This window comes from Aquarana catesbeiana, linkage group LG04, assembly GCF_042186555.1.
Source record: "Aquarana catesbeiana isolate 2022-GZ linkage group LG04, ASM4218655v1, whole genome shotgun sequence".
Taxonomy (NCBI): domain Eukaryota; kingdom Metazoa; phylum Chordata; class Amphibia; order Anura; family Ranidae; genus Aquarana; species Aquarana catesbeiana.
The window spans coordinates 574,866,727-574,880,959 of record NC_133327.1 but is presented as its reverse complement, the minus strand read 5'-3'; the positions used below and the strand labels follow the sequence as shown (position 1 = coordinate 574,880,959).

The window sequence follows — 14,233 nt, the reverse complement described above, 5'->3', positions numbered from 1 at the left end:
TTTACTAAGCTCTGGAGCAACTGCTCTTGCAGAGGGCAACTGCACTTTGCAAGGCGCACAGTCTTTTTCCCTTTAGTAAATCAACCCCTATGTGTGTTTTTGCCAAAAGGCTAAATCATTTCTAAAATCAAGTGCTAAATACTAGTGAAAAGTGCACAGCAAGTGCACTTGTTGGAAGTGCAGTCGCTGTAAATCTGGGGGGAAGAGCTGAAATGAGGGGAAGCTCTGCTGATTTTATCATACAATCATGTGCAAGAAAAAGGTTTTTTTTTTTGTGGTTCCTTGCATGTGCCCCTCGGATCCACAGCGAAGGCACTTCAAAATGCTCTTTCTGTGCAATTCCAAGTACAATTTGCACTTGTAGTGAAAAATGAATTTGCCTTTGGAAAATAAACCCCCCTATGTCTAATTTACAAGGGACACCAACCTCATTAAGGTTAATTAAAACAACACAAAATATTAAGGTTATTGTGGTAACTTGAAACTACAAAAATAAAATAAAAAAAAAAAAATAAAAAAGTTTGTATAATTTAGCACACATTGTAAAATAGATAGTGTGGAAATCAATCAAAAAAAAAAAAAAATATGAGTCCAAAATCGAATTTAATACTTTATTTATGGAGATCTGGCTTTTTAAATATATCATATTAGTCATGGCATGAGGATAAATCATGAAGAAAGTAGTTTGTGAGAACTCTGTGTGAATATAAAGCAGAAAAACAACTTAATTCCTCTCGCATTATAAATTAAAAAAAAGCGCTGTATTAAAAGATCACAGAAGAGGAATCTGCTAGCTTCAATACGAAGGCTAGTTTTACCAGACCGAGCGCTTCCGTCTTGTAATTGCTTCAGAGCATGCGTCAGTTTGAGTTCGTCGGACTAGCACACAGACGACCAGTTTGTCCGCTAGAAAGAAGAGTCCGTCGGATAGATTTAAAACATGTTAAGTCCGTCCAACTTTTGAGCAAACAAAGTCCGCTGGAGCCCACACACGATCGAATTGTCCGACGAAATCGAGTACGCCGGACCAAGTCTGCCGTAAAGTCCGCTTGTGTGTACGCGGCATAAGGCTCAAGTTCAGCTTTAATCATTTAACACTTATGCATGATAGCAGGGGAATTGCCAATTCAGGTTGTTGGGCAGCTTTGCTAGAGGGGCAACATCAAATCTTAGGATTTACAAACAGTGATAATTTTTTTCCTTATCCTGTTTTGCTTCTCTGGCTAGCTCAGGACAATTCAGCAAAAGAACTGTGGGAGGGATAAGGAGCGGGGGATATTAAGAGGAGTCAGAAAGCTCTTTTAAAGTACAGGAAGCACAGAGCGTTTTCTCCTTTCTCATGTCTGGCAGCCTGTACAGTCAAAAATTAATTCTACATAGGAAAAAGATTTCATACTAGCTCAAAAAGCACATTCTAGAATTATCATTTACTAAAATACATGAGAAGACCTAGTAATATACAACAGGGAGTCATCATTCAGATAGTTCAACAAGATATTTAAGGCGGCCCCCAGGAAGGAAGCTCAAGTACTTTTTTAAACTACAAACTTCAAAGGATACTACATACAGGTGTGAACAGGCACAACTGAAAACTTTAGGATTATGTATGTTGAACGTTTTGGAGCTTCAAGCGACACGGTGCTCAGTTGTGAATGAGGCCTAAGGTTCTGATGCGTTTTATGACTTCTGTTTACTTTTTGTAGATTACTTTTGCATGGATCCATTGACAGGAATAATACGGACTAAAAAAGCACTGGTAATGAAAGATTTCCCAAGGAATGTAACAGTGAAAGCTACAGATTCTCAAAGGTTCTGGATATTCAGCGAAGCCATTGTTCATGTTGATGTTATCCACAGAAACCAATGGGCTCCTGTTTTCCCACATTCTCTGGTGAAAGTGAAACTAAAAGAGGTAAGGTCTATTTATTATAGTGCAGGAAAAGGGAAAATATATGCAGCGCTCGGACTTCCAATATGTGCAACAACTCTCAGAGGAGGCTGAAGTAATGCTTGAAAGAAGACTGCTGCCCCTTCAGGTTGGACAAAGAGAACTAGGCAGATCAGTGTACAAGGATCCTTGTACAAGGATAAAGGAGGCTGGACAATGTGCAAGGTATAGCTTATCCATTGCACAGTTTTTGGAAATTGCCCAGCTCACTGGCATATTATCACAACAACCCAAAGTTCCCCAATCGAGACACAGGGAGCAACCAAAAATAGCACACACACCTACTTGTAGTGGATGCAGTAGCACCAAAGATGTTTCACTTCTGGGGGACATTAATTTAAGCGAAAACTGACCTCTGTTATCCTGTGAGGTCAGAGGATCTGTTGATCAACCTAACATGGCAATTCTATTAAAGCTCCAAGTGAAGGTGCGCTGTTGTGGTAGAGGATTTGGAGTTTTTGATACAGCGTTCCATCTAGTCGAGTTTAAAATCTAAGAGTTGCAGATTTTCTGAACATTGTTACATTTGGGACTGTTTGTCGTCTTTTCCTAATCCTAGCTGATTTCTTATTTTATGAAGATAGCATGGACTTTTAATTTATACTGCCTAATAGTAATAATTCCACTTTAAAGGGAAACTTATCATGAGAGCACTATGTGGGCGGCCATTTCTAACTTAATTATAAAAAGTCTGCTGCGCTATTCAACATTCAATAACTAAATAAACAATCCTTCAAGCAGCCAGCACAAAAAATGGATGAACACCAATATGAAAGAAATAGAAAAAAGGTTCAGCACTTAAAGATATAGTCCTAAGGGCGATGAACTCAAGCTGTATGGTATATCATGGTGAGAAAAACACTTAATCAGGGAAGAGGAAGAGCCACGACCATCACCCGAACACACTGCCTCTTACCTTCCTCTGTGGACCCTTATTACAGGGGTCAGATCAGCCAAAAATGTAAATGGTATGCAGGGCTGGACTGAGACAAAAATTTGGCCCTGGACTTGATCCAGACCGGACCACTTTGACAGGAGACAGGTCTCTCCCATGCCGGCCGGACAAACCCGCTCCCATGGCACAGATAGCCACCCAAGCCCGCTCCCCCCTCACTAGCCATTAGCCATTCTACATTATTTCTCTGATAGGCAGTATCAGTAGGGAAGGCAGACATTATTTCACCCGGGGAAAATAATCAGTCCCCCCCCCCCCGTAATGGGACAAGATTAGGTAGAAAAGTGAGAAACTCCCAGGCCATAGCTGTTGAGTCAGCTGTCTGTCCCCTCCCCATGCTTCTTCTGGTCCCCCAATGCTCCTCTGTTCCCCCCCTGCTCCTCTGGTCTCACCCTGCTTCTCTGGTCCCCCCATGCTCTTCTGGTCCCCCACATGCTTCTATGTTCCTCCACATGCTTATGCGTTCTTCTCCTGCTCCTCTGTTCCCCCCATGCTCATCTGGTCCCCCCATGCTCCTCTGTACTCTCGTGCTTCTCTGGTCCCCCCGTCCTCCTCTGGTACCCGCCTGCTCCTCTGGTCCCACGTGCTCCTCTTGTCCCCCACATGCTTCTCTTTTCCCCCATGTGCTTCTGCATTCCTCTCCTGCTCCTTTGTCCCCCCCATGCTCACCTGGTCCCCCCTGATCCTCTGTACCCTCATGCTTCTCTGGTCCCCCGTGCTTCTCTGGTACCCCTCTGCTTCTCTGGTCCCACACATGCTTCTCTGTTCCCCCACATGCTTCTCTGTTTCCCCACATGCTTCTGCGTTCCTCTCCTGCTCCTCTGTTCCCACCCCATGCTCATCTGTACCCTCGTGCTTCTCTGGTCCCCCCCTGTTCTCCTCTGGTACCCCCTGCTCTTCTGGTCCTCCACATGTACCCCTGGTCCCCCCTGTGCTCCTCTGGTTCCCCCCATGCTCCTCTGTTCCCCCCATGCTCTTCTATTCCCCCCATGCTGCTTTGGTCCCCCATGTGCTCCTTTGGTCCCCGTGTGCTCCTTTGGTCCCCTGCGTGTTTCACTGGTCCCCCCGCGTGCTCCTCTGCTCCCCCATGTACTCTGCTGGTCCCCCCACGTGCTCCTCTGGTCCCCCGCATGCTCCTCTGGTCCCCTGTGTGCTCCGCTGGTCCCCCACGTGCTCCTCTGGTTCCCCCATGCTGCTCTGGTCCCCAATGTGCTCCTCTGGTCCCCCCCATGCTCCTCTGCCCCCCCCCCCAATGCTGCTCTGGTCCCCTGTACTCTTCTATCCCCCCATGCACCTCTGGTCCTCTACATGCTCCTCTGTCCCCCCCAGCGCTCACCTCCTCTCCCTGGCTAGTTAACCTCCCTGGCGGTATGATTATTTTGGATTTTAGGTGCTGAAAGCGGTACAATTATTTTGCATGGAAATTTGACGTTTTATATTGTAGGTCTGTAAATCTTAACAATAACACACTTAAATCTGTCCAAACCAGAGTCTAGTAGATATCCCGGGTATGATGAAGTTTGAAACACAAAAACATAAATTATAATATAATAAATAAAAATAAATAATTAAAAAAAATAAAAATAAATAGTAATAAAATAAATTTCCCTACAATTCACTATCGCTCAATTCTGCAAGTGTTCTAATTTACTATCGCTGTTTTCTAGCTGGTCTAAAGCCACTTTTGACATCGCAGGATCCCGGGGACAAGGTAAGTAAGGAGGCACCAGGATCCTGCGATGTAATCCCGAGTGTGGCTCGGGGTTACCGCTAATGGTCCTGAATTTTAACCCCGAGCCACACTCGGGAAAACCGCCAAGGAGGCTACGCAGTGTGACTGAATAATGATATGATCCTCAGGAGTCGGCACTGAAAAGCTCATCATACGATCCAGAAGGAGGGCAGCCACACACAGCTGTAACATAAGCTTCCTCGGCACTCATTCTCTGGCTCTTTCCTTCCCCCGCTCTCCATCCTGTCTGCTGTTGTGAAGAATGTAGATGGGAAGCAGGGGAAGGCAAGAGAAAGAGAATGAGTGCCGAGGAAGCTTATGTTACAGCTGTGTGTGGCTGCCCTCCTTCTGGATCGTATGATGAGCTTCTCAGTGCTGACTACTGAGGATCATGTCATTATTCAGTCACACTGTATAACTAGCCAGAGAGAGGAGCTGAGTGCTGTGGGGGGAACAGAGGAGCGGAGGGGGGCAGTGGTCCGATGTCACTGAAATTGGCCCACTGAGCCATCGGCTCACCGGGAAACTCCCGGTAGTCCCGATGGCCAGTACATGCCTGATGGTATCCTCAATCACAGCACACCAGGTAACATCACGCCAAGTAAAACAGACACGGGTAATCAGATCTCCATGGATCATTCCCAATGCTCATAACTGTGTTGCAACACCAGCGTACATTCCCAGTAGGGATGAGCTTCGTGTTCGAGTCAAACCCATGTTCGACTCGAACATCGGCTGTTCGATCGTTCGTCGAATTGCGAACGATATGGGCCGTTCGCGCCAAATTCGTGTGGCGCGTCACGGCCCATAATTCACTGCGGCATCGCAGTGCATTGCTTGCTGATTTTTGGCCAAGCATGCACTATGACCCGCATGCTTGGCCAATCACAGCGCCGCCTTAACAGAGAGCCGTAATTGGCCAAAGCCAAGGAGGCTTTGGCCAATTATGGCTCAGGGGATTTAGTACACGTCCCACACTATATAAGGCCGCCTGCACGGCGGCCCTGTGCATTGTGTTCCGGTGTGCTGAGAAATAGAGAGAGAGAGAGAGAGACAGTGTCATTTCATTTGAGTTAGCTAGATTAGGCAGGACAGTCAGTCAGTTAGCTGCACTTAAAGTGTATTGTCTATATATATGCATCCCAGGTGTTGCATATATATATATATATACACTGTATTCAGTTTAGCTAGATCCGTTCCTGTTATCTTCTAGACTATTTACATTTAGTGCAGTGCGTCCTGCTCACAGTGTTCAGCTAGATCCGTTCCTGTTATCTTCTTACTGACAGGCAGGCTTGTCTTGTTACAGTATTTTGAAGAAAATTACTGCTGTTCTTTTGATCCTATTAGTACCACAGTCAGGCAGCTAGACTATTTACATTTAGTGCAGTGCATCCTGCTCACAGTGTTCAGCTAGATCCGTTCCTGTTATCTTCTTACTGACAGGCAGGCTTGTCTTGTTACAGTATTTTGAAGAAAATTACTGGTGTTCTTTTGATCCTATTAGTACCACAGTCAGGCAGCTAAACTATTTACATTTAGTGCAGTGCGTCCTGCTCACAGTGTTCAGCTAGATCCGTTCCTGTTCTCTTCTTACTGACAGGCAGGCTTGTCTTGTTACAGTATATAAAGCTACCTGAAGAAAATTACTGGTGTTCTTTTGATCCTATTAGTACCACAGTCAGGCAGCTAGACTATTTACATTTAGTGCAGAGCGTCCTGCTCACAGTGTTCTGCTAAACCTACAAGTTAGTGGGGTGCGTCCTGCTCACAGTGTTCAGCTAGATCCGTTTCTGTTATCTTCTTACTGACAGGCAGGCTTGTCTTGTTACAGTAAATACAGCTACCTGAAGAAAATTGCTTGTGTTCTTTTGATCCTATTAGTACCACAGTCAGGCAGCTAGACTATTTACAGTTAGTGCAGTGCGTCCTGCTCACAGTGTTCTGCTAAACCTACAAGTTAGTGGGGTGCGTCCTGCTCACAGTGTTCAGCTAAACCTACAAGTTAGTGGGGTGCGTCCACCTCACAGTGTTCAGCTAAACCTACAAGCTAGTGGGGTGCGTCCTGCTCACAGTGTTCAGCTAGATCCGTTTCTGTTATCTTCTTACTGACAGGCAGGCTTGTCTTGTTACAGTAAATACAGCTACCTGAAGAAAATTGCTGGTGTTCTTTTGATCCTATTAGTACCACAGTCAGGCAGCTAGACTATTTACAGTTAGTGCAGTGTGTCCTGCTCACAGTGTTCTGCTAAACCTACAAGTTAGTGGGGTGCGTCCTGCTCACAGTGTTCAGCTAAACCTACAAGTTAGTGGGGTGCGTCCCCCTCACAGTGTTCAGCTAAACCTACAAGCTAGTGGGGTGCGTCCTGCTCACAGTGTTCAGCTAGATCCGTTTCTGTTATCTTCTTACTGACAGGCAGGCTTGTCTTGTTACAGTAAATACAGCTACCTGAAGAAAATTGCTGGTGTTCTTTTGATCCTATTAGTACCACAGTCAGGCAGCTAGACTATTTACAGTTAGTGCAGTGCGTCCTGCTCACAGTGTTCTGCTAAACCTACAAGTTAGTGGGGTGCGTCCTGCTCACAGTGTTCAGCTAAACCTACAAGTTAGTGGGGTGCGTCCACCTCACAGTGTTCAGCTAAACCTACAAGCTAGTGGGGTGCGTCCTGCTCACAGTGTTCAGCTAGATCCGTTTCTGTTATCTTCTTACTGACAGGCAGGCTTGTCTTGTTACAGTAAATACAGCTACCTGAAGAAAATTGCTGGTGTTCTTTTGATCCTATTAGTACCACAGTCAGGCAGCTAGACTATTTACAGTTAGTGCAGTGCGTCCTGCTCACAGTGTTCTGCTAAACCTACAAGTTAGTGGGGTGCGTCCTGCTCACAGTGTTCAGCTAAACCTACAAGTTAGTGGGGTGCGTCCACCTCACAGTGTTCAGCTAAACCTACAAGCTAGTGGGGTGCGTCCTGCTCACAGTGTTCAGCTAGATCCGTTTCTGTTATCTTCTTACTGACAGGCAGGCTTGTCTTGTTACAGTAAATACAGCTACCTGAAGAAAATTGCTGGTGTTCTTTTGATCCTATTAGTACCACAGTCAGGCAGCTAGACTATTTACAGTTAGTGCAGTGCGTCCTGCTCACAGTGTTCTGCTAAACCTACAAGTTAGTGGGGTGCGTCCTGCTCACAGTGTTCAGCTAAACCTACAAGTTAGTGGGGTGCGTCCACCTCACAGTGTTCAGCTAAACCTACAAGCTAGTGGGGTGCGTCCTGCTCACAGTGTTCAGCTAGATCCGTTTCTGTTATCTTCTTACTGACAGGCCGGCTTGTCTTGTTACAGTAAATACAGCTACCTGAAGAAAATTGCTGGTGTTCTTTTGATCCTATTAGTACCACAGTCAGGCAGCTAGACTATTTACAGTTAGTGCAGTGCGTCCTGCTCACAGTGTTCAGCTAAACCTACAAGTTAGTGGGGTGCGTCCACCTCACAGTGTTCAGCTAAAGCTACCTGTAGAAGGTTGGTGGTGTTCTCATACTACAGGCAGGCAGTTGATTTTGCTAGCTGCAGTATCAGTACATATATATATATATATATATCCCAGCTTAGTGCAGCTACAGGCCATTAGTATGTCTGGAAGGCCAAGAAGGAGAGGCAGACAGTCACAAGCCAATAAGAGAGGGGAAGCAGGCTCTGTGTCTAGTGCTGGTCGTGGAGACGGTGCATCCTCATCAGCACGTGGCCATGGGACACGCTTGGCCTTTTTTTCGGCAGCTGGCCATGTTGAGCCGCAACATGCGGAAGACTTGGTCGAGTGGATGACCAAGCCATCCTCATCCTCCTCATCCTCTCTCACCCATGCCCAGGGTACTTTGTCTGGCAAAGCAGCGGCCTCTTCCCTCGGCTCAATGTCATCAGTGACTCCTTCCCTAGCCCCACCATGTCCTCCTGAGGAGTCCCTCGAACTGTTTGACCACAGTGTTGGGTACATGCTCCAGGAGGATGCCCAGCGTTTGGAAGGCTCTGATGATGATACTGAGCTCGATAAAGGCAGTAACATGAGCACGGACAGAGGGGGTGCCCAAGAAGGACAGCAATCTGGCAGTCATGCTCCCCCTGCTGCAGCATACTGCCAGGTTTGCTCCAGTGATGAGGAGGGAGAGGATGATGAGGTCACTGACTCAACGTGGGTGCCTGATAGGAGAGAGGAGGAGGAGGAGGAGGAGGAGGCGGCACATCACCAACGAGGCAGGATGCCCTCCAGGGGCCAGCCTAAGGGCAGCACATTGACTGCATCACACCCCAAAGCTCCACATGTGCAGGGCGCTGCAGTCTCTGCGTGTTATTCAAAAAGTTCTTTGGTGTGGGCCTTTTTTGAGACGAGTGCATCAGATCGCACCGCTGCTATTTGCAACATATGTCTCAAGCGTATCTCGCGTGGCCAAAACATCTCCCGCTTGGGTACCACATGTTTGACCAGACATATGTTGACCTGCCATGCAGTTCGTTGGCAAGCATATCTAAAAGACCCACACCAAAGAACAAAGAGGACCTCTCCTTGATCCTCATCAGCTGAGATTTCCAACCCCACTAGACCTTCAGTCCTCTCTGAGACCTGCACTGAGAGGAATGAAGGTGTAGAATTAGGTGTGTCACAGCCAAGTACTTGTGGGCAATCTGATTTTGGTACACCGACGTCAGATTGTACCAGGCAAATTTCCCTGCCCCAGCTGCTGCACCGCCGAAAGAAGTTTGCTCCCAGCCATCCACATGCCCAGCGGTTGAATGCTAGCTTGGCAAAATTGCTAGCACTTCAACTGCTGCCTTTTCAGTTGGTAGACTCTGCCCCCTTCCGTGAGTTTGTGGAATGTGCGGTTACTCAGTGGCAGGTACCCAAACGCCACTTTTTCTCACGGAAGGCGATTCCGGCTCTCTACCAGCATGTGGAAGGCAATGTCCATGCCTCGCTGGACAGGGCGGTCAGCGGTAAGGTGCATATTACCGCTGACTCATGGTCCAGCAGGCATGGACAGGGACGTTACCTAAGTTTCATGGTGCATTGGGTGACTCTGCTGGCAGCTGGGAAGGATGCAGGACAAGGTGCAGTAGTGTTGGAGGTTGTTCCGCCACCACGCCTCCAAAAATGCTAATGATTGTGATACACCTCTCTCCTCCACCCCCTCCTCTTCTTCTTCCTCCATGGCCTCTTCCTCGGATCCAGCGGTGCTCCATAGTCGTTCAAGGGGCTACGCAAGTACGCAGGCCAAAAGATGCCATGCGGTGCTTGAGCTGGTGTGCTTGGGGGACAGGAGCCACACTGGGGCAGAGGTTCTGTCAGCTCTGCAGGGGCAGGTTCAGAGGTGGTTGACGCCACGCCAACTTAAAGCAGGAATGGTGGTTTGCGACAATGGCACCAACCTCCTCTCTGCCCTCCGACAGGGACAAATGACCCATGTGCCCTGTTTGGCTCACGTCCTTAACTTGGTGGTGCAGCGGTTCTTGGGCAGGTACCCAGGCTTACAGGATGTCCTGAGGCAGGCCAGGAAAGTCTGTGTGCATTTCCGCCGGTCATATAATGCCAGTGCTCAGCTGACGGACCTCTAAAAGGAGTTTAACCTGCCCAAGAACTGCCTAATCTGTGACATGCCCACCAGGTGGAACTCAACGTTGGCCATGCTGCAGCGGCTGCACACGCAGCAGAGGGCCATCAATGAGTACCTGTGCGACTATGGCACCAGGACAGGGTCAGGGGAGCTTGGTTTTTTTTCCCCACGCCAGTGGGCCATGATCAGGGATGCATGCACTGTCCTGTCACCATTTGAGGAGGCCACGAGGATGGTGAGCAGTGACAGTGCATGCATCAGTGACACTGTCCCCCTTGTCCACCTGTTGGAGCACACGCTGCGTGGAATAATAGACAGGGCACTTGAGGCAGAACAGAGGCAGGAAGAGGAGGACTTCCTTAGCTCTCAAGGCCCCCTTTATCCAGACAGTGTTCCTGCGTGCCCGCCGATCACACAGGGAGAGGACGTGGAGGAGGAGGAGGAGGAGAAGGAGGAAGATTGTGTCAGTATGGAGGTGGAGCCTGGCACTCAGCATCAGCAGAAGTCTTTAAGGGATCAGTCCCAAGAAACACATGGACTTGTACGTGGCTGGGAGGAGGTGGCTGCGGACCATGTCGTCCTTAGTGACCCAGAGGACTCCGGACCGAATGCCTCAGCAAACCTACGCTGCATGGCCTCCCTGATCCTGCAAAGCCTGCGTAAGGATCCTCGTATTCGTGGTATCAAGGAGAAGGACCAATACTGGCTGGCAACCCCCCTTGATCCACGTTACAAGGGTAAGGTTGCGGACCTTATCTTGCCATCGCAGAGGGAGCAGAGGATGAAACATCTTCGGGAGGCCTTGCAGAAAGGTCTGTGCAACGCGTTCCCAGAGACTGGGAGGTTACAAACTCCTGTTTCTGGACAACGTGTTGCTGAGGCTTCGGTCAGTCAAAGAAGGAGCGGTGGAGAAGGTGGCCGTCTGACCGATGCGTTCAGACAATTTTTTGGTCCGCAGCCCCAAGGTATGATCGGTTCCAGCAACCATCGCCAGCGTCTGTTTTACATGGTGCAGGAATACCTAGGGGCAAGATCAGACTTGGACACCTTTCCCACCGAAAATCCTCTGGGTTACTGGGTCTTGAGGATGGATCACTGGCCAGAGCTTGCACAGTATGCAATTGAGCTACTGGCCTGTCCTGCATCCAGCGTTCTTTCGGAACGCACATTCAGTGCTGCTGGAGGCGTGGTAACCGATCACAGGGTGCGTCTGTCCACTGACTCGGTCGATCGACTGACCTTCATAAAAATGAATCAGTCTTGGATCACCACCAGCTACCAAGCACCTGATGCTGATGTAACCGAATAATTTTTTTTGAAATCTCAGATCCCTTCAAAGACTGCCTATGCTGATGCTGAGTGACTATCCCTGAGTAATTATCCTCTTCCTCCTCAATCATCACGCTGATAGCTTGTAAGAACATTTTTGGTTCTGGGCGCCACCACCAGTGCCTAAGGCACAATTTTTCAGCCCCTGTTTAACAGGGGCGTGTAATTACAATTTTTGATGTAATACTTTGCAGCAGGGCTCATTCCTGCATTCCAACTAGAGTGTCTGTGAGGGGTTGCAGTGTTGTGGCACCAGCACCAGTGCCAAAGGCCCATTTTTTCTGCCCCTGTTTAACAGGGGCGTGTAATTACAATTTTTGATGCAATACTTTGCAGCAGGGCTCGTTCCTGCGTTCCAACTAGAGTGTCTGTGAGGGGTTGCAGTGTTGTGGCACCAGCACCAGTGCCTAAGGCCCATTTTTTCTGCCCCTGTTTAACAGGGGCGTGTAATTAAAATTTTTGATGCAATACTTTGCAGCAGGGCTCGTTCCTGCGTTCCAACTAGAGTGTCTGTGAGGGGTTGCAGTGTTGTGGCACCAGCACCAGTGCCTAAGTCCCAATTTTTCAGCCCTTGTTTAACAGGGGCGTGTAATTACAATTTTTGATGCAATACTTTGCAGCAGGGCTCGTTCCTGCGTTCCAACTAGAGTGTCTGTGAGGGGTTGCAGTGTTGTGGCACCAGCACCAGTGCCTAAGGCCTAATTTTTCAGCTCCTGTTCAACAGGGGCATGTAATTACAATTCTTGATCTAATATTTCACAGCAGGGCCCTGTGAGGGCTTACAGTGTTGTGGCCACAGCAACACCTAAGGCCCAAATTTCTGCTGAGTATATAGGGCAGGACCCTACTTTCAAACAACTAACTTACAAACGACTCCTACTTGCAAATGGAAGGAGACAACAGGAAGTGAGATGAAATCTACCCCTAGGAAGGGAAATTCTCTCCTGTAAGAGTTAATATGGGAAAAACATTTCTCCTTTCCACTGATGCTTTCCAATCCATTGGGACAAAAAGTGAGGTGAAATCTTCTGAAGAGGAGGAAAGACAGCAAAACAAATGTCACAGGGGTGATAACCCTTCCCTATGTTTTCCAAAAAGCTTAAAAAAGATTTTTTGGCTGGAGCTAAACACGTTAAAAATGTACCCGTTCAAAATTACAAAGAGATTCTACTTAACAACAAACCTACAGTCCCTGTCTTGTTTGCACCGCCTGTATACTGCTGTTCAGAGTATATAGGGCCTGGTGGCCCCACACCTTTCCTTATTTTAATTTGGGTATGGGGTTCCCCTTAATATCCATACAAGACCCAAAGGGCCTGGTAATGGACTGGGGGGTACCCATGCCGTTTGTCTCACTGATTTTCATCCATATTGCCAGGACCCGACATTACATTAAACCCGCAAGCAGTTTTAAATGAGATTTTTTCCTTTAAAAATGACATTTGGTGCAGGGACTGTTCTAAACACGGGAAACACGCGTCACTTTATAGGCATACTATAGACACCCCTCAGGTACGATATTTAAAGGAATATTTCACTTTTTTTTTTTTTTACTTTAACCACTTGACAACTGGGCACTTAAACCCCCTTCCTAACCAGACCAATTTTCAGCTTTTGGTGCTCTCACATTTTGAATGACAATTACTCAGTCATGCAACACTGTATCTTTATGAAATTTTTGTCCTTTTTTTCACACAAATAGAGCTTTCTTTTGGTTGTATTTAATCACTGCTGGTTTCTTTATTTTTTGCGCCGTAAAAGAAAAAAGACCGAAAAATCTGTAAAAAAATACATTTTTCTTCATTTCTGTTATAATATTTTGCAAATTAGTAATTTTTCTTCATATATTTTGGCCAAAATTTATACCGCTACATATCTTTGGTAAAAATAACCCAAATCGGTGGATATTATTTGGTCTTTTTGAAAGTTATAGAGTCCAAAAGCTATGGTGCGAATATCTGAAAATTGATCACACCTGAATTACTGACGGCCTATCTAATTTCTTGAGACCCTAACATGCCAGAAAAGTACAAATACCCCCCAAATGACCCCTTTTTGGAAAGAAGACATTCCAAGGTATTTAGAAAGATGCATGGTGAGTTTTTTGAAGTTGAAGTTGTCATTTTTTCCCACAATTCTTTGCAAAATCAAGGTTTTTTTTTTACTTTTTTTTTTTTTCCACAAAATTGTCATATTAGCAGGGTATTTCTCACAGACCGCATATGCATACCACAAATTACACCCCAAAACACATTCTGCTATTACTCCCGAGTACGGTGATACCACATGTGTGAGACTTTTACACAGCGTGGCCACATACAGAGGCCCAACATGCAGGGGAGCACCTTCAGGCGTTCTGGAGCACCCAGGCCAATTCTGACATTTCTCTCCTACATGTAAAAATCATCATTTATTAGCTAGAAAATTACTTAGAACCCCAAAACATTATATATGTTTTTTTAGCAAAGACCCTAGAGAATACAATGGCGGTCGTTGCAACTTTTTATCTCGCACAGTATTTGCGCAGCAATTTTTTTAATGCGTTTTTTTTGGAAAAAAAACTGTTTTGTGCTTTACAAAAACCAAAATAATAAAGTTAGCCCAATGTTTTTGCATAATGTGAAAGATGAAGTTACGCCGAGTAAATAGATACCCAACATGTCACCCTT

At 46.7% G+C, this 14,233-nt stretch overlaps 1 protein-coding gene across 1 annotated transcript in view; it reads left to right on the top strand.

Moving 5' to 3' along the window:
• Positions 1–14,233, top strand: part of LOC141141288 (cadherin EGF LAG seven-pass G-type receptor 1-like) — a 65,137-nt gene that overhangs the window by 27,247 nt on the left and 23,657 nt on the right. Inside the window, exon 8 of the mRNA XM_073628963.1 lies at positions 1,704–1,912. Coding sequence (XP_073485064.1) covers positions 1,704–1,912 — 209 coding nt within the window. The remainder of the gene's footprint in view (positions 1–1,703; positions 1,913–14,233) is intronic.